Genomic DNA, 22542 nt, shown 5'->3' on the forward strand with positions numbered 1-22542 from the left:
CCAATTAAAGATTCATCAAAGTCATGCAGCATCTTTGAGGAGTCTTTCATGACATGAGAGAAGTCTTTATGATTTGTTAGGTTAAAAAACATTAAACAAAGTCATGCTTGAAGGACAACAACCAATCGTGCTTATTATATGTCCTTAGGAAACACACCTTGATTTCAGGAGAGGTTATATGTCTGTGTGATGGAGTTAGGGGTTAGTTTTTATCATTCTTTTTATACTTTGCAGTATCTTCAAACCTTCCTACAGTAAGCATCTATTTCTTTGTCAGAAAATAAAATAAATAGAAGGTAGCTGGTGATGGCAGATTTGAGTTCACATTTTCCTTAGATACTATTTTCTTTGGTCCCTATTAACCTTAGTCCAAAAAAGGGTAAAGGTCACCACTAGGTGCCCCAGAGACCTTACTGCAAGTTAGGGGGAACCCCAGGTGAGATCCAACATGGTCTCTGTCTCTCTGTCTCTTTCTGTTTTTTGGTTCCTCCAGGGAGGGGCCATGGGGAGAGGCTAGGATCTAAATGAGGAGGGTAAGATGTTCCCCGGGGCACAGACACAGAGCAACTCCCCCCGGGACTGCACGCACTGTATGGATTCCTGTGTGTAAACTCACAGAGCCAAACCAATCTCAGAGGGAAAGCAGGCTAAAGGGAGCTTTGCATCTTCCAATACATCCCAAATCAAGAAAGAGCTCTCATAGAACGGCCCTCCCTTCCTCCTCTTACTGCAGCCTCTGCTCCCCTAAAACAACATGGACTGAAGTGCAGACAGACATCTCCGAGGCCTGGCCAGGCAGCCCGGTTCAGGCAAGGCTATGGGGCTGCACACGCCTCGCCTCTAGAGCCAAGAGAGGCTGGGCTTGCTCCCCAGGCCAGCCCATCTCTCCAGCCCTTGTGGGTTTCCTCCATGGGCGTAATGAGTGTAACACGACTCGAAGCTTCTTTTAGAGCAGTGTGCTCGTGACCTCATCTGCCACTGACACTGTAGGACAGTGTGGTGTTGAAGGGGGCTTGGGAGTGGAAGCAGAAACCCTTTTTAAGAGTGTTTGCAAGAGAGGAAGGGTCTTTTAGCTACCAAGCGTGGCAATAATTCAATTCAATTACACCTACCAACTGTTTCCCAAGTGATTATCCACATTATAAGCCAGGCATCCAAGAAATACCCACACTCCTTAGAGAAGGCCTCAGTTTCCTCTACAAGTACACTGTCTATCCCAAGTTTGGCTTCTTTGTGTGGTGTAGTGGTGTAGAATCAGCAGAAGTCCCAGAATCAGTGGGTCTGGTGGAAAATACCATCTCACAAACACTGTAGCTTCAGGCAGATTGCAGAATCAAAGCCCTATTTCCCCACCTGTGACATAGGAATGATAAAGCCAGCTTCATGGGCTTGCTCTGATTATGGTTGCTGGATTTAGAGACTAAAAGATACAGATGATCAGTTAAGCTGAAGTGCTCTAGAAACAACAGACAAAGTCATTTTTGTTTCCTCAGTTTCTAATTTAACTGGACATCCTGCATTTTATCAGGAAACCCTGTTCTGGGGGCTGACATAAAGGGTTTTAATCAGAAAGCCCTGACCAGGTCATCGTGATTGCAATTTTCTCTGTAACTTCTGCTGTCAGAGTGAGTCCCAGAGATGGTTAGTACCTTTCCCTTCCATGTCACAGGGAAGGAGGACTTGGAGCAGGTTGGTGGGGTCAAGTCAGGATGCTGAGTTATAGGGAGACATTTCCATGGTAGCAATAAGAGAGCAGGGACTTTGCTGGTGTGTTGCTAAACCTCTGCTTAATGAACGTCTTTAAAGACCTTACCAAATAGTGTCTTCTGGTGCTTTTGATACACCATGCTTGAATTATGCAAGCCTGTCAGTGTAGGTAACACTGCAGGTCCAGGAGAAATCCAGAGGGGGACACCAATCCCAGGGAACCCCCATCTTGGTGAGCATTGGGCTGGTTTCAAAGGTTGTGAATGTTAGACACAGGGACTTTCCTGAAGGTGATTTTTACAAAAAAAAAAAGGGTAAAGGCCACCACTAGGTGCCCCAGAGACCTTACTGCAAGTTAGGGGGAACCCCAGGTGAGATCCAACACAGGTCTCTGTCTCTCTGTCTCTTTCTGTTCTTTGGCTCCCTTTGAATGTCTGCGCCCTGTGGCCTCCCAGAACATGCATCCCCTCTCACTTATGCTCCCCAGCTCGTGGGGTGGGGTGGGACAGGTGGCGGGTGGCTGTCTGGCCTCTGTGTGCATCAAAGCTGATCAGGCGCCCCCAGGACCTCAGGGTGTAATTTTCCTCTTCTGAATGTGAATTCCAGGCCGGGAGCTCAGCTGTCGTTGGCTTCAGGGGATTTTTCCACCAGAACTGAAATCAGCGCCAGGAAAGCGTGGGTCTGCAGAAGGCATTCTCCGGGCTGTTCCGATGCACTTTCTCTTTTGTTCAGGGGTGAGAAGATGGTGCCTTTCGCCACAGCCAAAGAGCAAAGTCTTGAATTTCTTTGCAGCAAGAAAATGCATGAAGAAAGAGTATTTTGCTGCATTTCCTAATCCCTGCCATTTCCCCCATGTTCCCATCTGCCTATTACTTACTAAATACTTTTAAGTTTTAGGGTTTAAAATCATTTATTCGTTTTCAGCTCTCTATATAAAATCTAGCATGTGATATGCTCTAAAATATATCCCCCCCATGTGAAGATAAGTCTGTTTGAATTTTAAAATGCTCATCTTGTATCTCCTAATAGCAATGTTCCCAAACCACCCTGCTGCATGACACTCTCTGAAGAGACTCCCACCCGGGGTTCCCGTCCAGTTAGTAACAGCGGGACCGGAAGGTGCATGCTCCATGCGGGCACAGGATGAGGGATTTGTGCGCATGTGTCAGCTCCTGCATCCTCCCAGCTCCTTAAAGCACACATTTTCCTTGGCCCCATGTGCAGATATGGAAACTGACTTACAGAGAGAAGAAGTGAAGGTCATATCACTAGGACGTGAAAGCCAGATGGAAACCCTAGCAATAGAAGTTCGGAGTCCCTGCAACTGTCTCTTGCCAACCTTTTGGACTTAAACACAGGTATGGCTACTGCTCTTGCCAGGAAAAAAATCTAGCGATGAGCCTGTTGAAAAATAAGTTCATTCAGTACTAAATGGCAAGCCTGTCCTTCCCCAGACTTCAAACGCAATGTATGCAGTTCCCAACTTGCAGCGGGCCGGGTTCTCAAAGTTCATTGAAAAGCAATTTCCCAGTTCCTTCCCCAGGGCCTCCTGTGTTGCTCCGCTCCCCTCTCTCCCGTGACGCTTGCTCACCACTGTTCTCTCTCAGTCCCTTGCATAGCTCTCTCCTTCCCTGGGGTCCAGGTTGCTCAAGGGACCTTGCCTATTTAAGTGCAATGTGCCCAGAACTTAACACAGTGCCCAGTCCACAGAGCCCCAAAGTGTACTTGCATTGCACTGGATTACAAGTCATTAGTTTGGAATGATTTGCCCAAAGAAATTCTTTACCATGTCTTTGAAGTGGAAGTGCTATGTTTCCAACGAACCCACAAATGTTTATTTAACCCATTTCCTCTCCTACCCGGGGTACTAACGAGTTATCTGGAGCTGTGGGTGGAACAAGAGGCAGGTGGGGGAAAGATGGGAATCTTCCTCCTCTTTCCTGGGTGTGGGGTGAAATCTAGGTGAAATTTTACATAGGTCAGAGTTCATTTTGGACTCCCTCCAAACTGCCTCCCATCTATGAGCACTGCTGTCTCCAAGCCTCAAACTCAACCCCACTGTGGTTCCTCAGCCCATCTTGCCCCAAATAATCTACTTGCCCTTCTCATCAGTTAAAATTCCCATTCCTGAGTACAGCTGAGTTTAGTCGAATTTCAGTAGGAAAGCAATTGGATGTAGTTAGTCCTTGCTAATTTGCTGATTTCCCCAAATATCTCACCACCTCCCCACCCCCCCACCCCCCTGCCTCCTAGGACAGGTACATGACTCCTCATAGCAGTGGTTAAGACTGTGCAATTTAGAGACAGACCTGGCCTTGAATCCTGGTCCCAAGTTATGTGGTTTAGGTAGAGTGCTATAATGTCTCTGTACCTCAGTTCCCTCATCTGTAAAATGGGAGTAGTTGGAATTACAAAGAGAAAGAGAGTACTTTTAGAACACTTAGCATCACATCACATATCAGGCACGGTTCTAAGGAGTTTTTAATTATTTTTTAAAATTTTTTTTAGTTGTCAATGGATCTTTTATTTTATTTTTATTTTTTTGCGGTACTAGGGATCGAACTCAGGGCCTTGTGTTTGCAAGGCAAGCACGCTACCAGCTGAGCTATCTCCCCAGCCCTTATTTTTTTTTATATGTGGTGTTGAGTATCGAACCCAGAGCCTCACACATGCCAGGCAAGGGCTCTACCACTGAGCCACAACTCCAGGCCCCATTTTTTTAGTTATTGATTCGCCTGTCTTCACTACAACTTCATGAAGCAAATATACTTATTGGCTATTATTAAGGAAAGTGACATAAAGATTTCTAATGGTAAATTGAAATTAATTACTATTTATTCCCTGCCTTCCTTTCTCCAAAAATTCTTTGAAGCAACAATTCCATCTTGATAAAAATTTCTGGCAGTATGGATGGGAGAGGACAATCATTCCTAGGAGGAGATTTTCAGGGCCAAGAGGGATCACCCATGGTTGAAAATTTGTCCTGAGAGTCCGTTCCCTTATGTGGGTCCTGCTTCCACAGCTTCTGCCCTCCCTCTGCCCCTGAATGTGCAGCATCTGCAAGTGGTCCAAGTTTTTCTTTTCTTTTTTTCCATCCCATTCTTTCCTTTTTAATTTTTTCACACAGCCCACGGCAGCTGCAGGGTGGTGGGGGCTGGCGAATGGTGGCAGCTGTTTGTATGTATGGGACCTCTGTAGTCTTTCTTTGTGAGCCAGAGGCCGTCTGTACGTATCACCAGCTACCACCTGGCAAGACATTTGGTTCCATCTATGTTGTTTAAATGTTTGCTACATGATGTCATAAGTGAGAAGGATGGGAGGAACTTCAAGATGTTGCTTTCTAGCCCCTCACTGTCCTCTGGTTATGCTAAAGCCTTCTGGAGAAGTTTATCCTCCTTCTTAGCAGACAGCTTCAGATCTGCTCCCTAGTCCTTTCCACTCACCCAGTGCAGAGGTCTTAGAGCCCCGGGGGTCTCTAACTTGACAGTGTAGCCAAGAGGCGGAGTGTGCAAAAGCAGAAGGCAGGTGGCGGGCTGGCCGTGGGGGGTTCTTGTGATTGGGCAACTTCACTTCCCTGGCCTCGGTTTCCTCCTCTGTCAAGTTCAGGGGGATGGACTCCCTATGCCCCTCCTGAGCTCCAGGGCTCCGATTCTCTGATAAACTCCCTGGGACAGATAGCTGTTCACACTTTCTAGTGTTACCTTATGGTGGACAGTCCATTGTGACTGCTTTAAGCTTGTTCCAGTGTTGCCTCTTCCTTTAAAACTGAGAATTTTCCCTTATGCTAATTATACTTTTTTTGATGCAATTTGAGATTCTGTGGTTGTTCTTGGGACTGCTGAAAATATGGATAGAATTCTACCCCATATTTCTGTTGCAGTGATATCTTATATACTATACAGTATCTACATTTTAACCTAGATGGTTATTTTCAAAGGCTTAATATCAATTTTATATATATAATATCAATTTTATATGTATATATATATACATATATATATAAACTCAAAGGTGCTTAATCACTGAGCTAGATCCCCAGTGCTTTTTATTCTTTACTTTGAAACAGAGTCTCACTAGGTTGCTCACAGCCTTGCTAAATCATGAGGCTGGCTTCAAACCTCTTGCCTTAGCCTCCATAGCTGCTGGGATTACAGGCATGTGCCACCACACCTGGCTCATACTCTATTTTTTTAAATAATATTTATATTTAAGAGCTATTCCAGATGAAACCAAACATAAAAACAGGAGGGGAAATGATGCTCATTTTTACATGTGCAGAGATTCAGGATGAATGAGCTTACATGCCTTCAATAATAACTCACAGTTACTAAGTGCAGGAGTTACGGCCCTTTGATCAAAAACCTAGTTCTCAAGTCACGAGATCAAGTTTTTTGCAGAAACCACCAGCACTGCCACCCAGTAACACCACCCCTGGCTCAATTCTGCTACCTGCTGGGCACCTGACTCTGCGAACAGTGTCTCTTGCCTTTGAAGCAACCATGCAAGGAAAACATTATCATTTGCAGGTTAGTGACAGGAAAAATTGAGTTTCAGATAAATGAGGCATTATGGATTTGCCTTCTGGAGGTGTCAGACCTGAGATGGTTCTTTTGATGGTGCTGCCTCTTGCTTAAGTACGCATCACCCCAAATGAGACTTGATGTGGTCTAATCTTCAGAGATTTTGGGGTCTCGTGAAAGTACAGTCAACAGAATTACTGGGTTGGTTGCGTCATGTTCAGTCAACTTGCACCTCGCTCACTGCTCATAAATTTTCCTGCCATGCACCATTCTGTCTCATTTCTTTTCTAGATTTTATTTTTATTCTTTAGAAATTTTTTTTATCATTTTTTTCCTGGACCCTTAAAAGATCTCTGCTTTGATTTTAAGGGATGCACATTTAAAATGAATCTGGTGTTCTTAGAATTGGAGTGGCGTCCAGTACAAGAATGGATTCTCGCTTACCTTCCCCTTCGCTCCTGCAGATATGTATCCCAGGATCGTTCTGCATTCACTCATAGTCCATTTTCTTGATCACTTTGCATATCTAACCCCTGCCCAGTTTGTGTCTGTGTAATTCCTTTCTGATCTACCTACCTCCTGCTCTGATGGCTACTGCTCAGAGCTTAGGAGCCACTGAAATTGTTTCCTAAACACCCAGTATACAGTAGGTGCTCAGTAATTGTATAGTTAGGGTAGGCATGCATGAATGAATGAGTGCATATGAGTGAATATTACTAATCTCCCAATAGCTTATGATTTTGAGGATAGTACGTATGTTGGGGCTCTTCTCTGTCCCCCACAGAGCCTAGTATTACACTTCCAGAAAGGATCCTGCTTTCAAATAAACAACCAACTTGGTCACTGTCACCAACCTACAGATGTATTTCTGGAGGAACTTTTAAAAAGAGCATCTAAAACCTTAAATACTCCCAAGGTACCATGACTGTTTTTGATTCCATGTGTTTCTCTCAAGCCTAAGTAAAGTAAAGTATGGAGTTAGAAGAACCCAAGGCGAGGTGAAAGAGTTCAGGAAGAAGCAGTGTTGTTGGCTTAAGGAACTGAGAAGAGCATCGTGCTCATGGAATAGGCAGCTTGGCCCTCACGGGTTGGGCTTGGTCTTCCCTGAGTCAGAACCCTCCTGTGCAGAAGTTTAAATGGCAGAGGAGATGGTGCACTGGCCACACTTTGGGGTGGCAGTGGTAAAAAGCAAATTCATAAGTCATGAATAAAGCATATTAGATATTTTGGGCACCACAACGCAAGTACTTTCTTATAGGAGTCACTCACCTCAACACTGCTGGATGGAGCAGCCCAATCATCTTGAAGAGACCTCTCAATGCAGGCTCCTCTGGGAGGCTCAGTCTTAGAAAGAGGGTCTCTTCCACTGGAGTCTGCTGGCCACTCTGCCTGGCAGTAAAGGAAGTGAAAATGTCAAAACAAAGAGGAAGAAATTCAACATTCTATCTAAGGGTAGAACTGCAGACACAAGCTCTTTTCCCCACTTGTGGGTTGGAGGATTCAGAAGTGCTTTGATTATAGAGAATATCTGTAAGGAGAAACAAGAATAAAACTTTCTTCTTTCTTGTTTTTCCTCAGAATATCCTCAATTCTGAGGCCTGATAGTTTTTAAAGAAATAAAAACAGCCTAGGAAGCAAATCACCAAGAGAAAAGGAAGATAAAGGATGCATGCGATAGCTGCTTTAGGGTAATTTGGTTTTCTTTCATGGTTAGTGGCTGCCTTTATGTTCTTGACTTCAGTTATTTCTGTTGAATTGAAATCACTGAGTGACTATCTGATTTCCCCATCCTAGATGAAGACTTCATCATCATTTGGGCTAGATTCTCAGTCTTCTAGCTCTGGTAGCTGAGGTACAATGAGGTGTGGCAAGTCCCACTAACCCATGACATCGTAAATGCCATGATGTCATTCTCCTGACCTTAATTTCTTGAATAGGTGTTGCACCCACAAACCACATAGCTGTGTCCTTCCTAGTCCCTCTTCATCTAGATGCTTGTCATCCCGATAGGACACTGCCTCTGGAGTGGGGCCTGGAGGATGTGCTGGCTGTGGATGGATGTGGATTGGACTGCTGTCTCCATCCAGAGGCTGGGCATCCTGCGACGGCTACTGGTCCATTCAGTGTATGGTTGTTGGCCTATGCTCTGGAGACTGATGTGCAAGGTGCCTTAGTCCTGCCACTTAATAATGGTGGGACTTGGGCAAGTTACCTAGTCTCTCTGTGTCACAATTTGTTCATCTATAAAAGATGGGATAAAAATGACAACTTTCCTTAGATGATGGTTAAGATTAAATAAATACAGGTGAAGTGACTAGGCCTGTGCTGGAAAGGTGATGGGTCCTCAGTAAAGGTTATGATTGTTATTATCATTATAAGGTCTGATTGCATCTTCTTTACCTGTCCAACCACCATGTCACAGGATTATAAAAATAAGTGACATCAAAAACATGGCCACTTGAACAAAAAGAATGAATGAATTAGCTGCACAATTGGGCAGGACTTTTCTGGCTCTTTCTAGCTTTTCTTGGGTAACTTTATGGATTCACTGGCCTGCTGTAGGGTGGCTGGTTTGTCCTGATTTTTCTGGCACTTTGCTGGTTTTGGTGTGGAAAGTCCCAGAACCTGTGAAACCGCTGTTACAGGCAAACTGGATGGTTGGTTGCCCTAGGCCTCTGAAAGTGTCACTACCTTCAGAGTACATCAATGATCAACCAACCCCTTGGGCGCTGCAATTCCCTGTCCTGTGTCTCCTACTCCATGCCACTAGTAGGGAGTGAACTGGAGTGTGTGCCACAGACAGTGTTGATCACTTGCACCAATTCGTCTTCCCTCATCACCTCCTCTGGCTGGGATGCTTCTGATTTTATTCTTTCATTCACTCACTGAATGGCCAGGAATGCTGGCCTGAACCCCAGTTCACCAAAATGGGGACAAATTTGATAAGCTGAAGCCAAGCATGTAAGTCTAGTCTACTTGTGCATTTATTGTAGGATACCTGAGACGGAGATTCATAAAGCATGGAGGCTCATTTCGGCTCATGGTCCTGGAGGTGGGAGGTCCAGGGCATGGTGGGGGCCTTGTGCTGCTTCAGCTCATGGTGGAGAGCAGGACACGTGGGTGCATGCAAAAGAGGCATACCTGAGGGGCACTGCATTACAGCACATGAATCAGGAGTTACTTGATTTCATGGTGACTGATCCTGTCCTGAGAGAAAGGCATTGATCCCTCCTGGCAGCCTGATCACCTCTCGAAGGGCCGCCTCCCAACACCAGCACGAGGGTGACCAAATTTCAACGTGAGTCTCAGAGGCAACAAATCGTATTCAAACTACGGCATCCCGTTACTGGGAACTGAGCTGGCAGAGGACTTGGTACCACTGGGGTGGCATTATTAGTTGTTCATTGCTTTGGTGAGGGGTGATGAGATGCTGTCCATGTGTCCCTCCTCCCCATCCCAGGACTTCTGTGCATAGCCTCCTCATGATCCAGCTACTAAAAGGTAAATGTCTGGCACCACAGGGGGACTTCTGGCTCCTGGCTCCAGGCCTCCAGTTTTACTGGATCAATGTCCTCACCTTTGGTCTTATATTTTGTAGAATATCTCATCTGAGAGGAATCTATTTCTGAGAATACGTGGCAACCCCAACAGCTCCATTCACTTCCCTGGGGGCAGTGACCCCAGTGGCAATACCCGGGGCCTAGGCCAGGGTGAAGCTGCTGTGCTTCTGTTCATAGTGGCCGACACATTGAAGTCTTTGCCAGGCAAGTTTCCATGGTGTGATTCTGGGCACAGCCTCTAGTGCACTAGTCTTTCAAGAGATGCAACCTTTTAATAAATTCCTTTTCTGCTTAAATCACTATGCCAGTTAGCTATTGCATGGATTATACCACCCTAAACTCAGTGGTATAGAACAATAACCATTTATATAGCTGTGAGTCATCAACTGGGCTTGGCTTACCTGGGTTCATCTGTGCATCTGCAGTTGAGAGTCATGTTGACTGGGAGTAGCTGGTCTGAGATGACCTCGTCCCAAATAAGCTGGGATGGCTCATTTCTGGCCCATGTGGTCTATAACCTCCAGCAGGTAAACTCAAGCATCAGGTCACAAAATAATGGCAGAATTCTGAGGGGAAAACAAAGAAGTGTGCAAGATAGCATAAGGCCCATTCTCAAAAATGGCACGATGTCACTTCTGTCCATTCTGTTTGTCAAAATAAGACATAAACCCAGCCCAGATTCAACAGCTGGAGAAATGGACTCTGCCTCTGGTACCATGAGCATAGATACAGGGAGAGCAGTAACTGGAAACATCTTTGCCTGTTAACCACAGTCGTCTAGAACTGATATCAGAAGTCCAACTTGTACTACATGGCCAGTGGAAGATGAGGGAAGAAGGGATGGAAGGAAGCCCATTCCACACAACTGACTGAAGAACTGGGGCAGATCTGTCTGGTGGACTGCCTCAATTCTGAGAGCCACGGCCTGGCTGGAGGAAGATGCACATGAAGAAGACTAGGAAACGTCATTAGCTCCACTCAGCTTCCCTTGAGGTTGGAAGCGTACACGATTCCCCCCACACTTTCTCCTTCTGCTCCAGAAATCAGTCTTGCTCTAGAAGGCAGCTTCTCCCTCAGCCTCTTTCCCAGAGACAAGAAGGAACCGTCTCCCCTACTCCAGTGGACATGTACAATATCTAAACTTATGAGACTCTGGGATGTGGGTGTTGTTGGTTAATTGCATGACTAGCTATCCTGTCCTGTCTAATACAGTACCTTATGAAGCACTAGTCCTGGGAGGCAAAACTTAAAATAAGTTTTGTAGGTAAATAAATTTGGGGTCAATGGGAAACTACTGATTGTCTTTGGTGTTTGCTCTCCCTTTGTCACTTTGGTGATAGGACATTGAGTTTCAGTTGTACACTTGGGTACTTCACTAGAGATTGCCTTTCCTAGCTTGCCTTGTATCTGGTTGTGTGTCTGTGTTAATCAGCTTCCTGCTACTGTAACAAATGCCTGAGAACATAAACTTACAAAGAAAAGGCTATTTTTGTCTCATGGTTTGAGGAGTTTCAGTCTCTGATCAGGTAGATGCATTGTTTTTAGGCCTCTGGTGGGGTTGCTGACTGGCAATGGTGGAGCAAATGGCAGAGCAAAACCATTTGCTTTGTGCCCAGGAAGTGAAAGAGAGAGAAAGAATAGACCGGAGTCCCATAATCCCCTTCAAGTGCATGTCCCCCAATGACAACACTTCTTACTAGGCCCCACTCTTTAAAGTTCACATTATCACTATAGTCACTCTAGAGAACAAGTCTTTAACACATAGCCTTAAGAGTACATTCCAGACCCAAACTATAGCATTCCATATCATTGAATTCTGGCCAGTGGGATGGAGCACAAGAGATGTATGTAGTTTCCATGTTATCTCCTTAAAGGTTCCAGGTTCTCCTGCCTGAGACATGGTTACTGCTGGTGCCATCTTGGAAGACATGTGTTGAGAATGGAGGAGCCATTTGACCAGCTTGTATCACTCATCTCTATACCAATGTCTGAAAGAGAAATTAATTTCTATCCTATGTGAGCCACTGTGTTTACAGTCTCTTTGTTATAGCAACCTAGGGCATATCCTAACTAATATACTATATTTTCCTTTTGGTCATTCATGGGACACTAGAAAGGAAACTTATGGGTCTAAGATATCCTGTGGTCAAGAAAGCAGTTCAACTCTTATTTACCAAGGAATCCCTCTTTGGTGGAACATTTACACATATCCCCACTCCCCCGCCTCTGGGACATGTTTCTTGCAGAGACAGCCCTAATGTAAATTTGCTCTTTGGGAAGTGCTGAAATAGATTTGTCTTGCTGACTGGCGAAGGCTGTGCAATGACTACTTCTAATGACTACTAATAAGGGGCACGATGCCATCCACCTCCTCCCCAGCTCAGCTTCCACTGCCTTCTTCTTGGAAAAGAAGCCAGGTGATAGGAGAAGCAGGAGCATGGACAAAAACAAGCCTGGACTTGATTCAAGACTTATGACCTTAGACATCATTGTTCATCACTCCAGGTCTCTTCCTATTTGAAGAATGAAAACATTTCATGGGGACCTTATAATAAAACACTAGCACATAAATGTCTGGTTCTCCCTTCTGTTCCTCTGTGCCTTCTCCATGCAATTTACAGGGCCTCATAGAGTTCTTCTGACAAAGTTCACCCTGAGATTTCCTTTAAACCCAAAAGAAAGCAAAGATCAGCTAGACAAATATTTTCCCTTGTGTTACCTGAGGGACTAAATTGAAAAAGAAACCAAGAAAGATTAAGTAAGCCTTCTTAAAAGTCACAGGGAAAATAATTACATTCCTTTGGGGCTGTAGGATATTTAGGAAGAGAAGTGACTTAGTTCCTCATCTTTCAAGGATCTGAATGGCTTTAGGCAAGTGGGGAAGAACCAAATCTGCTCGTGGGTTTTCCTGGTAGAGTCCAGGATGACACATGACTTCAGAATTCAAGTTAATAAGGAATCATTCCAAGTCTACTGTGTTGGCAGAACTTTCTTTAGTTGCCAAGTCTGCAAATCCAGGGGAAAAGTAGGCAGAAAATTGAGTGGGATGAACTCTTATATTTGAGACTCCATGAGAGTAAGTTCAGTGCCTTCTCTTGACTCTCTCCTCCTCTGCAAAGACTAGCATAGTACTCTATGCACAAGCATGGTTTAAGCACACTTACTAATTCTCTTTCCTTGTCTGGAGGGAAAGGTTCTTCATAGGGGAATTTTATTCACCATGTATTTTGGGGGAACAAATAACAGAAACCAACTCTAGTTAGCTCAAGGGTAAGTGGAATTTATCTGAAGGGTACCAGGGAAGTTCACCAAACCTGAGGAACTATAAACAACCCGGCTTAGAACAAAGCAGAATTGGGGCAACCTTGGAAAGCTCAGCACCTAAGGACCATAGGCCATCCATCTAGAATACCACTATGATGGGAGAGGGTACGTGACTGGTCCAACCTCAGACCCCATTCACCCTTGACTGTGACCAAAGTAGCAGGGCTGTGGAAATCCATACCTGTAACTTAGGAGATGGTGCCTAGAGAACAGGGATTTATTGTAAACCCTTCATCCCCCAATAGGATCACCTGTTATAGACTTTAGGCATCAATTATCTTTTGTGCAAAAAAAAAAAAAAATCACCCCAAAACTGGTTTTAAGCAGTGACCAGTTTATTTGCTCATGATTCTGTGGGTCAACAATTTGGGTGGGGTTTATCTGCATGGTTCATCGTTGGCTTCATAGTTTTATGATGACCATATGGCAACTTGTTTAAAGCTCATGGTCCAAAACTGCTTCACTGACATGTCTGGAAATGGGTGTTTGTTATTCCAAACAGGCTGGGAAAGCCTGTTGTTATTCCATGCGACCCTCATCTTCAAGTGTGCTTCTTTACATGGTGGTCTCAAAGAAGCAGGAGAGGGCAGGACCCAGCCTTTCTCTGCTTATGTCACATTTGCTATTGTACTAGTGAAAGGGAATAACACAATCAATCCTAGAGCCAAGGGGTTGAGAAATAGACTCTCGCTCTCTGAGAGGCAAAATCACATTACAATGAAGAATACATACAGAGGTTGCAGCAATTTATCAACTTGTTTTGTTTTGTTTTGTTTTTTTCTTGCAATCAAATCCACCTTATTGGGGCATCGATCTTCACATATTCCTTAAAACATAATTAAACGTTAAAGCCTTAATTTTCCTCGATAAGTAAATAGACCACTTAGAGTAATAAAAGTCTTGTGTGAGAAGATTTAATTTTAATCACAAATTCTAACTCTATTTTTCTGAGTAAATATCAAGTGCAGGTTAAGAAAATAAATTGAATAAGTCCTTCTTATGTTTGAGACTCAGTCCAATTCTTTTTGGAAGTGTAATTCTTGCTCAACCAATATTCATAATATCAGATAAGGAACTTTAGATTCTGTGTTTGTCAACTTTTCTGTCTGAGCTAATCAACTTATGAAGACTTAGGAAGGTTTATTTTGGCTCTTGATTTCAGAGGTTTCAGTCATGATTGTTGTCCCTGTTGCTTTTGGGCCTGTGGGTGAGGCCACACATCATGGAGTGAGTCCATGAGAGATCAAAACCACTGACTTTGTGACCAGGAAATAAAAGAGAACAAAAGGAGGAGGTTGGGTCACATGGTCACACTCCCATGACCTAATGACCTCCTACTGGGCCCCCACTCTTAATGGTTTCACCACCATTCAAACAACATGCTGGGGCCCAGACTGTACCCATGGACCTCTGGGGAGACCCTTAAACTAAAGCAGACTGTTAATAGCAACAGTAGTCGTTTTTGAGTACATACTGTGCACTGTCTTTTTGTGCAACGTCTCTGATTCTTGCAACACTCTGTAAAGTAGGAATTATCAATCTCATTTTAAAGGTGAGGACCTTCAGTCCACATGTTATGTGTGCTGCCTTTATCACTATGTGTGAATACATGTCCCCAGTGGTCTATGTGTTAAAGGCTTGATCCACAGGGTGATGCTATTGTGAAATGGTGGAACAAGTGGGAGGTCCTTAGGTCACTGGGAGGTGTGCCCTTGGCAGGGATTATGGGACCCTGGCCCTTAGATCTTCCTCTTTTGCCTTCTGGCCACGAGGCAGGCAGCTCTGCTCCACCATGTGCTCCCTGCCATCACCGTCTGGCACATCCAACAGAAGCCTCGAAGCAATGATCCACCTGATTATGGGCTGGAACCTGTGAAACTATGAGCCAAAATAATAACCCTTTTCTCTTTATAACTTAATTATCTCAGTTATTTTGATAGAGTGACAGACAGCTGACAAATACAGAAAATAGGCACTAGGTTTTTTTGTACTATAGCTCTCATTCTTGCAATACTCTGTGAATTTGAAATTATTATTTCCATTTTGCAGTTGAGAAACTGAAGCCCACAGGGAAGCTTCCTGTCTCCATTACACAAGTTGTAAAAGACAGGATTTGAACCTGTTCTGTGTGATTCCTTGGCTCCATCACTGCTCTCTTGGCCTCTCAGTCATGCTTGTTTGTCTCCAGAGGAGAGAGGTCTCAAGTGGATACAGTGGTGAAGGAACCACGTCATGCTTTCTTTTCTAGTTGGTCAATTTTGTGAATGAAGAGAAAATACACCAGGGATCAAAGGAGCTTCTTTCCTCTGCCTTCTCACTGGAGCAACCTAGAGGATTTCTAGCTCCCATTACATGTTTCAAAACTTTCCTTACCCTGACACTCTTCCAGGAAAAGGTGGGAATTGGTGACATAGAGGGCATGGGCCCAAGGTTGGATCCTGGGTCCCCTGGTACCATATCTCAGCCATGATGGGCCTGAGGACTGAGGAGCCAAGAGGAAGATGGGAATGTTGCTTTCCTGGTCACTTAGAATATGTTTCATACCTGTAAGAGTTAGATGGAAACAGTCAAAATATATCATTTTTTATTTCACAATTGGAATAAATTCTTGTAAGTAAATGATTGGAATAAATATATACATGTACATGGATATGTGTTTTCCAAAAGATTGTGATTCACATGTAAACGAGGAGTTGAAGGTTTGAAGTTGTTTGCATTTTTCCCTATAAATGATATTTCAAAAAACAGCTGGCTTTCAAAACCATCCTTTGGCTTATTTAACTCAATATTATTTAAGCCTAGCTCTGTTTTCAAATCACTCCAGGCTATATTCCAGGGAAAAGATGTGTTTTCAAATTTCAGCCAGATCAGGAAGCACATCCATCTAGGGTCCTAGCATTTTGGATAAAGCATGGGAGGGATCAGGAGGTTAGGGCAAAGGGCAAGAGCAGGCATGTTTGTTTTTCTGGCAAATTCTTATAGGAATTGACATTCATGGGGTATCCAGGCCCCGTACAAGACCCTTGTGAGAATGATCACATTTCTTCCCCCAAAGAACCTGATGAGATAGGCACCCACTATTGTATCTATTCCATCGGAGATTCAGTGGGGGAAGCAACTTACTTGCCCAAGGTGCCAAATCTGGTCACTGGCAAAGCCAGAATTGGAACTCAGGTGTGCCATTCCAAAGTTTTTCTTCTCTCCTTTCTCCAGGCTGCTCTTGGCTCTGCCCACAAAGTAGAAGGGAGCACTGTATTTTCATCTGTTAACTAACAAGAGAGTGTAGAGACTGGGTCAGCAGCTAGGCAGAGCTCTGAACTGAGGAAGGAGTGAAGCAGGACAGAGAGGGTGCCGGGGAAAGTTCTGAATTCTTCCACCTTCTTGGCCCACACAGGTGCTCATCAGGGGGTTGGTCAGCAATCTAGGCAGTTCACATTATTCTCGTGATTTTTCTGGTGCATTAATACGACACGACAGTCTGGTCATGGTTGGCACATTCCTTCTCCTTCTCAAGCTCTTTATCCTTCATCAGTGAACAAGGAGACACAAGGACTGGTGAGGGAGAGTTAGGATGTGGATATAGGGCAGTCTGGGCTCAAGTCCTGGATCCGTTCCTCATGAGCTACATGAGCTGCAATGTCCTTGTACGGTTTCAATGTGTCCTCCTAAAGTTAATCCTCATATTTAAAAATGAATAGTATTGGAAGGTGGGACTTTGGGAGGTAATTAGGATTTGGAGAGGTCATGAGAGTAGGAACCCACAATGGCATTAGTGGCTTTATAGGAAGTGAAAGAGAGACCCGAGCTGGCAGGCTTGTTCTGTCTCACCATGTGATGTCCTCCGCCATGCTGTCATGCAGCAAGGCAGCCTTAACCAGGTGACAAGCAGATGCCAGCACTGTACTCTTGACTCCCCAGCCTCCAGAACCATGAGCCGAATAAATTTCTATCCTTTACAAATTATCTGGTTTCAGGTATTTTCTGTTAAAGCAACAGAAAACAGACTAAGACAGTCCTTACTTCAAAAATGGAGGTAGGAACCACACATACAAGTTGTGGGCTCATTGAGAGACTTAATTAAGATGATAAATGTCAAGCTCTCACTCAGTTCATGTACTGGTGAAGCACTCATTTAATGTAAGGGGTGAGCTATCCCACATACCAGCTATGGGATCTCATGAAGTTTACCTGTCAGTCAGGAGAGGTGGGTTGTGCTGCTGTAACAACAATATGAAAGCATCAGCAGCTTATGAGGCAGAGGTTCCTTTAAGCCTGGCTTCTTCAACTCTCTGGGATCCAGGGCAGTCTCTATCTGAAACATTGCCAGTCTATGGTGATAGATGAAAAAGACAGATGGCAAACCACAAGTTGGAAGACGTGTGTCAAGTCTGTCTACATGCATTGGCCAACACAAGTCACAGAATCACTCCCGAGTTCAATAGTACAGGGGTGGATAATATTCCTACAGGGTGGTGCTGTCAGAGGAAGAAAATAGTAACATTTTATCAAGTAATTTACCAGTTATTCATCCTAAACCCCACCTCTCCGTAAAGTTTCTGGCATATAGTAGCATTTTTTAATAAAAATATTATCGTATTTCTCTCAAGTGCTCTTGGAGCCCCTTTTGCTCCCAGTTTGGCTTCAAGAAGTGTCAGAATGAGAAAACCCAATTGTGCCTTATTTAGCTCAACATCTGGAGAAACTCAACCATACTACATATTTGTTCCTAATCACCAAATTGCTCACTAAATTGGCCGCCGAGCCATCTTTTCCAGACAGGAGAAGAGGAAAACTTGTTTGCAAAGAAAAAGAGAAGTTCCTCTTGGCCAGGCTGAGGCCTCCTTTGGGAGGTTCACCATACCCTAAATGAAGAGTAAAAACTAAATTCCAGGGGATCTGTCGGGTGGAGTGGAAGAACAGGGGCTTGGGTGTCAGATGGTTGGTGGTGTGATCTCAGACAAATTGCTTCACCTCTCTGTACCTCAGTTTCTTCATCTGCAAATGACTGCTGGAGGTGCGGCAGTAACTATGGACCCCAAAGCAGAGATGAGAGTAAAGTGAGATGATACACATGACCAGTTCTGGAAACTATACAAGCCGTTCCACCAAAGGCTTCACAGAGTAGTTACATGGAACAACAGGCTAGTGTATGAAATAGATCTGATTGTAACATTAATTTGGTAATAAATGTGGAAGAGATTGTTCAGGCTCCAAAATAGGAAACACATTCTTAGTCCTTGGAAATCTTCAAAGGGTCTTGAAGAGGAGAACTATATTATTTCAGTGTTTAATTTTCTGGCAATCATTTTGTGCAATAATTTAGCATTAGTCATGGCTGACTAAATTTTTTTCTCCAGAAAATTAGATGAAGCATACAAACATAAGCCTCCTGGTTTTAAAAAAAATAAGCCTCCAATGTACCAAGCCTTGGAGCAAGACCGAGACCAAGACCAAAGGCCAGGTGGGCTGTGTGCTCTGTTGCCTGGGTGCCATTTGGTATCATTTCCGTATTTTATCCAGCATTGCTCAACTTCCACTCTCTCCATCATCAAAAAGTATTTTTAGTCCCTTTCATTACAGGAAATCTTTGGCATTGTTCTCAGAGCTGCTCAGATGGGGGAACATAAGTTTTCCATCGTCAGTATGTCTATACATAAGGATCTGCTAATGCATCTTTGTGTCCCAAGACTTGGGTCTGATGTGCCATTTCACACGGGATCGTTGGAGGGGCCCACAGCAAAGGTGGGATGAGCTCTTTCACTAGAGAGCAAAGCCCAGTGGGTGGCTTCCTAGGAACATATCCCTCAGGCCCTAAGATTGGGGCCCCTGGCCCCTCCCGTACGTTCCTGTGTCCAGCATCATCCTTGTCCCTGTTATTGGCATCACAAAAAATCATGCAGTGCTTTCTCTGGGTCAGGCCCATTTTAAATGCTTTAAATATGTTAATTCATTAGATTGTCACAGCAATCCCTGGAAGTAGGGTTTTTGAGTCCCTTTTTTCAGGTTGGAAAAGTGAGATGGAGAGGTTGGACATCTCCCCTAAGGTTGCGCAGCTTGGGCTGTTGTAAGGGACTGAGTGAGTGGAGGTCTGTAAGGTGCCCCACACAGTGCCTGACCTGGTAAGCGCTCTACAAGTGTTAAGGGAATACGCAGGGTCCAGGGCGGAGCCACAGTACTGAGGGACGGGAGATGTTGGCACCAGCTGGGGGTGACAAGGCCTGCCTCTCACTTGCAGTAGCATCTTGGCCAGGCTGTTTGCTTCTCTGGGACCTGTGTGTAGAATGCATGTTAAGACTGGGTAGACCTTTCCCAGGTCCACACCTTGCTGGTTGCATAACACGTCACCCTAGGGATATGGCTACGGAATCACTATTGATATCCAAGTCTGAGGAAGAGCCTCGGGGGTGGAGGTCTGTTCGTGCGTGCTGCAGAAGGGGTTTCCCACAAAATCAGAAATCCATCTGATCAACAGGGCTTGTTTCAGAGATGCAAGTTCTCCAGGACCTCATAACCAGCGGTGGTGATCACATCAGTAGCCCGGGTCAAGGGCATATGGAGCTGAGTTACAGTGTGGGAGAATACTTAAAGGCTGACTGCAGTCTCTTCTGAGGCCTGGGAACATACACTTCTGCCTCTGGGGGCAGAGCTGGTGCTGGAGGAGTTGGTGAGGTGGAAAAAGTGGGAAGGACAGCTAGCCCTTGGCATGACCAAGGCAGAGTCCCCAGCCACTGGTCTCTTGGATGGTCTCTTGGATGTAACCTCGGGTGTTTCTACAACAGGTCCAGCTAACCTTCTACCATCGTTTCCCTTGACCAGAATCAGGACAGAGAAGAACCCCTTCCTCAGAGCCAAAGAGAACCTCTGAGAGGTTCATTGACTTGACCATTCTCTCAGCTTTGAAGTTGGGGAGTGATTTGAACTTTGAATTCTGAGATTTGTTAAAAGACAAAATTAACTCAATTTAATTTTTTGGATCCTATTGGCTTTGAGATTCTGGAATCAGGCAGCATTCCTGACCAAGATGGTCCAGAATGCCCTGACCCACAACACGGCCAGGTTATGTTTATAGTTAGAGATAAAGAAGTGACTGACGGAAAATAGAAGTGAGGTTCAGAGTCGGCTTTGGACATGGTCTGAACAGTTGGCTGCTTGTAATTGTCTGAGCCTTGGCTACTTCTCACAAAAGAAGGTTGTGCACATGTCAAGTTATGGTACTGTTCACTTTGTACAGAGAAAACTTTGGCCCAAAGGTTGAATGTGTGTGGAGGCAGCATTAGGCCAAATGAACTCGGTTTCACAGGGTCTAATCCAGGCTCCTCCCCCTCAGCTCTCCAAGGACTCATGTGATGTGACCTTTTCCATCTCCCTTCTGACTTAGGAAAAACTGCTTCTCACTTCCTTCTTAAACCTGACTTGACTAACATCAGCCCTTCCTGAAGCACTTCCACGGTGGGGCCAGCGAGGGGCATGTGTCCCCCACTCTTCCTGTGTCAATAGGTTGTCAAGCAGAGAAAGCACCCAGAAGCCAGTGGGTCTTAGAATCTTCTAGTCTCCGCCAGGAACTGCACTGCTTTTCCACTTTCTGACCAAGTCCTCAGCCTGTTTCTCCTCTGGATCAGGGGGCGCCAGGCCCTGTTCCTGAAAACATTTCTAGATTGCTCTGACTCCGCCCTCTCTGAGTCCTTGACACACTCACCGAATCACTGCCCCAGTCTCCTGGCTGAATCCTCCTCCTGTGCTTGACTTAGGCTCTTGAAGTCTGTCGTGGACCCCGCTTCCTTCCCTCTGTGCACAGCCTCCCCGACTGACCTCCCCGGGTTTCTGTTTTAGATACTACCTAATGTCGCTGCTATTCCTTCCCATCTTCCCAATGCTGGCCTGTCCCCAGAGCTCCCCTCTCAGAGTTCACTGCCTCCCTGGCCTCTGCCCCTGGGTGCCTAGTGAGCTTCAAAAGTCCACAAGAGAATTCCCACTGCTCATTTCCTCCATCTCGGGGAAAGACACTACTACGTAATCAGTTCTCAAGTCAAAATCTAGCTTGTTCTCTTTGACCCTACTTTGTCTCCACTGAATTTCCTGTTGAATCCATCGAGACGTTCTGTAGGCTACTTCCAAATATTCCTCTTCTCTCCACGTCCCACACCAGTGGTTCTCAAATGCTAGCGTGTATCAGAATCATCCGGGTGACTTGTTAAAAACAAAATTGTTGGGCCTCACCCTCAGTTTCAGATTCAGTAAATTCAGGGTGGGGCCTGAAGTTTGCATTTCTAATGAAGTTTCCAGGAGGTGTGATGTGCCCAGTCATGCTTTGAGAACCCCTGTCTGATAATATATTAAGGTCTATCAAGTCTCCCTTCATCCCGCATTTGAATTACTGCAACTGCTGAGTGGGATCTGTGTTTTTACTGTCAATTCATTTCATGGATTTTTATGGTGTTTTCTAACTTCCTTGATCTTTTAAGAAATATTTTTCCTTATATTTTGGGAAAGTCCAACTTTGGTAGTTTTTTTTTTTTTTTTTTTTCTCCCTGAAGTTAGTTAGAATCTATAAAATACAAATTCCCAACTGTCTTTGCAACTAGGATGTAAGCTGGTGGCTGAGGCTCTGCCATTCGGCATGTGTGGGAGAACAACTTGAAGCAAGGGCGGTCTATGCGAAGTCCTTTTGGGGCAACAGTTGAGACAATGGGCTTTGGGCTGCTCAGAGTAGATCCCACATATACAAGATTCACCAATGGGACATCTGGATGGTGGGAAGGAGTTCTTCCTGTGGCTTATGGAATTTTCCCTGGATCCTTGATCTTGATTTTGTGTTTTGGAATCTTCAAAGTATCTATGAGCTGTCTGATACCCTTTTAAGAAAAGTTTCTTCTTGCTAACCCAGCAAAGTCATTATTGTTATTGAAATCTGAGTAGCACATCCTTTGGAGTCCATTCTCTGCAGTAGCTCACACACTTATCTGATTCAATCACACTTTACTGCAGCTACCTCCTCATCTTCATTCACAATGCCCTTCAGGACCAGACCTCTGCTTCCTGTTCTCATCTCACCTGCTAGCTGTCCTCCTTGCCTACCTGACAGAATCATCTCATTCCCTTAAACATACCAAGTTGTGTCTACCCCAGGGCCTTTGTACCTGCTGTTGTGTTGCCTGGATGGCGCTCTCTTTGGATCAGCACATAACTCACCTTTGGTTAGCCATTCAGAACTCAGATTGTTCAATTTAAACATCTCTGTAGGTGTTCTACAAAGCACTCTTCACGACTTAATAGATTTCCATACGCATCGACTTGTTTATTGTGCTTTCTGCATCACCTTCTACCATCTAAAGAAGATAAAGAGCATGAGTTGTTACTCCCAGTCTGTTGCTTGTCTTTTCATGTTCTCAATGGTGTGTCATGAAGTACAAAGTGTTTGAGGAGTTCTACTT

General features: G+C 44.6%; 1 protein-coding gene across 2 annotated transcripts in view; it reads right to left on the reverse strand.

The window, feature by feature from the left end:
- Window positions 1–7622, reverse strand: part of RBPJ (recombination signal binding protein for immunoglobulin kappa J region) — a 213068-nt gene extending 205446 nt beyond the window's left edge. The window contains exon 1 of one of the 2 annotated variants that reach the window (XM_079154557.1): window positions 7497–7622. Coding sequence is in view for 1 of the 2 variants with exons in the window: in XM_079154554.1 (XP_079010680.1) it covers window positions 7497–7528 (32 nt within the window). In the remaining variant the exon portion in view is untranslated. The remainder of the gene's footprint in view (window positions 1–7496) is intronic. The other variant, XM_079154554.1, reaches the window with a different exon arrangement.
- Window positions 7623–22542: the final 14920 nt, after the last annotated feature.

Source organism: Sciurus vulgaris (genome assembly GCF_902686455.1).
Source record: "Sciurus vulgaris genome assembly, chromosome: 9".
NCBI classification, from domain to species: Eukaryota; Metazoa; Chordata; class Mammalia; order Rodentia; family Sciuridae; genus Sciurus; species Sciurus vulgaris.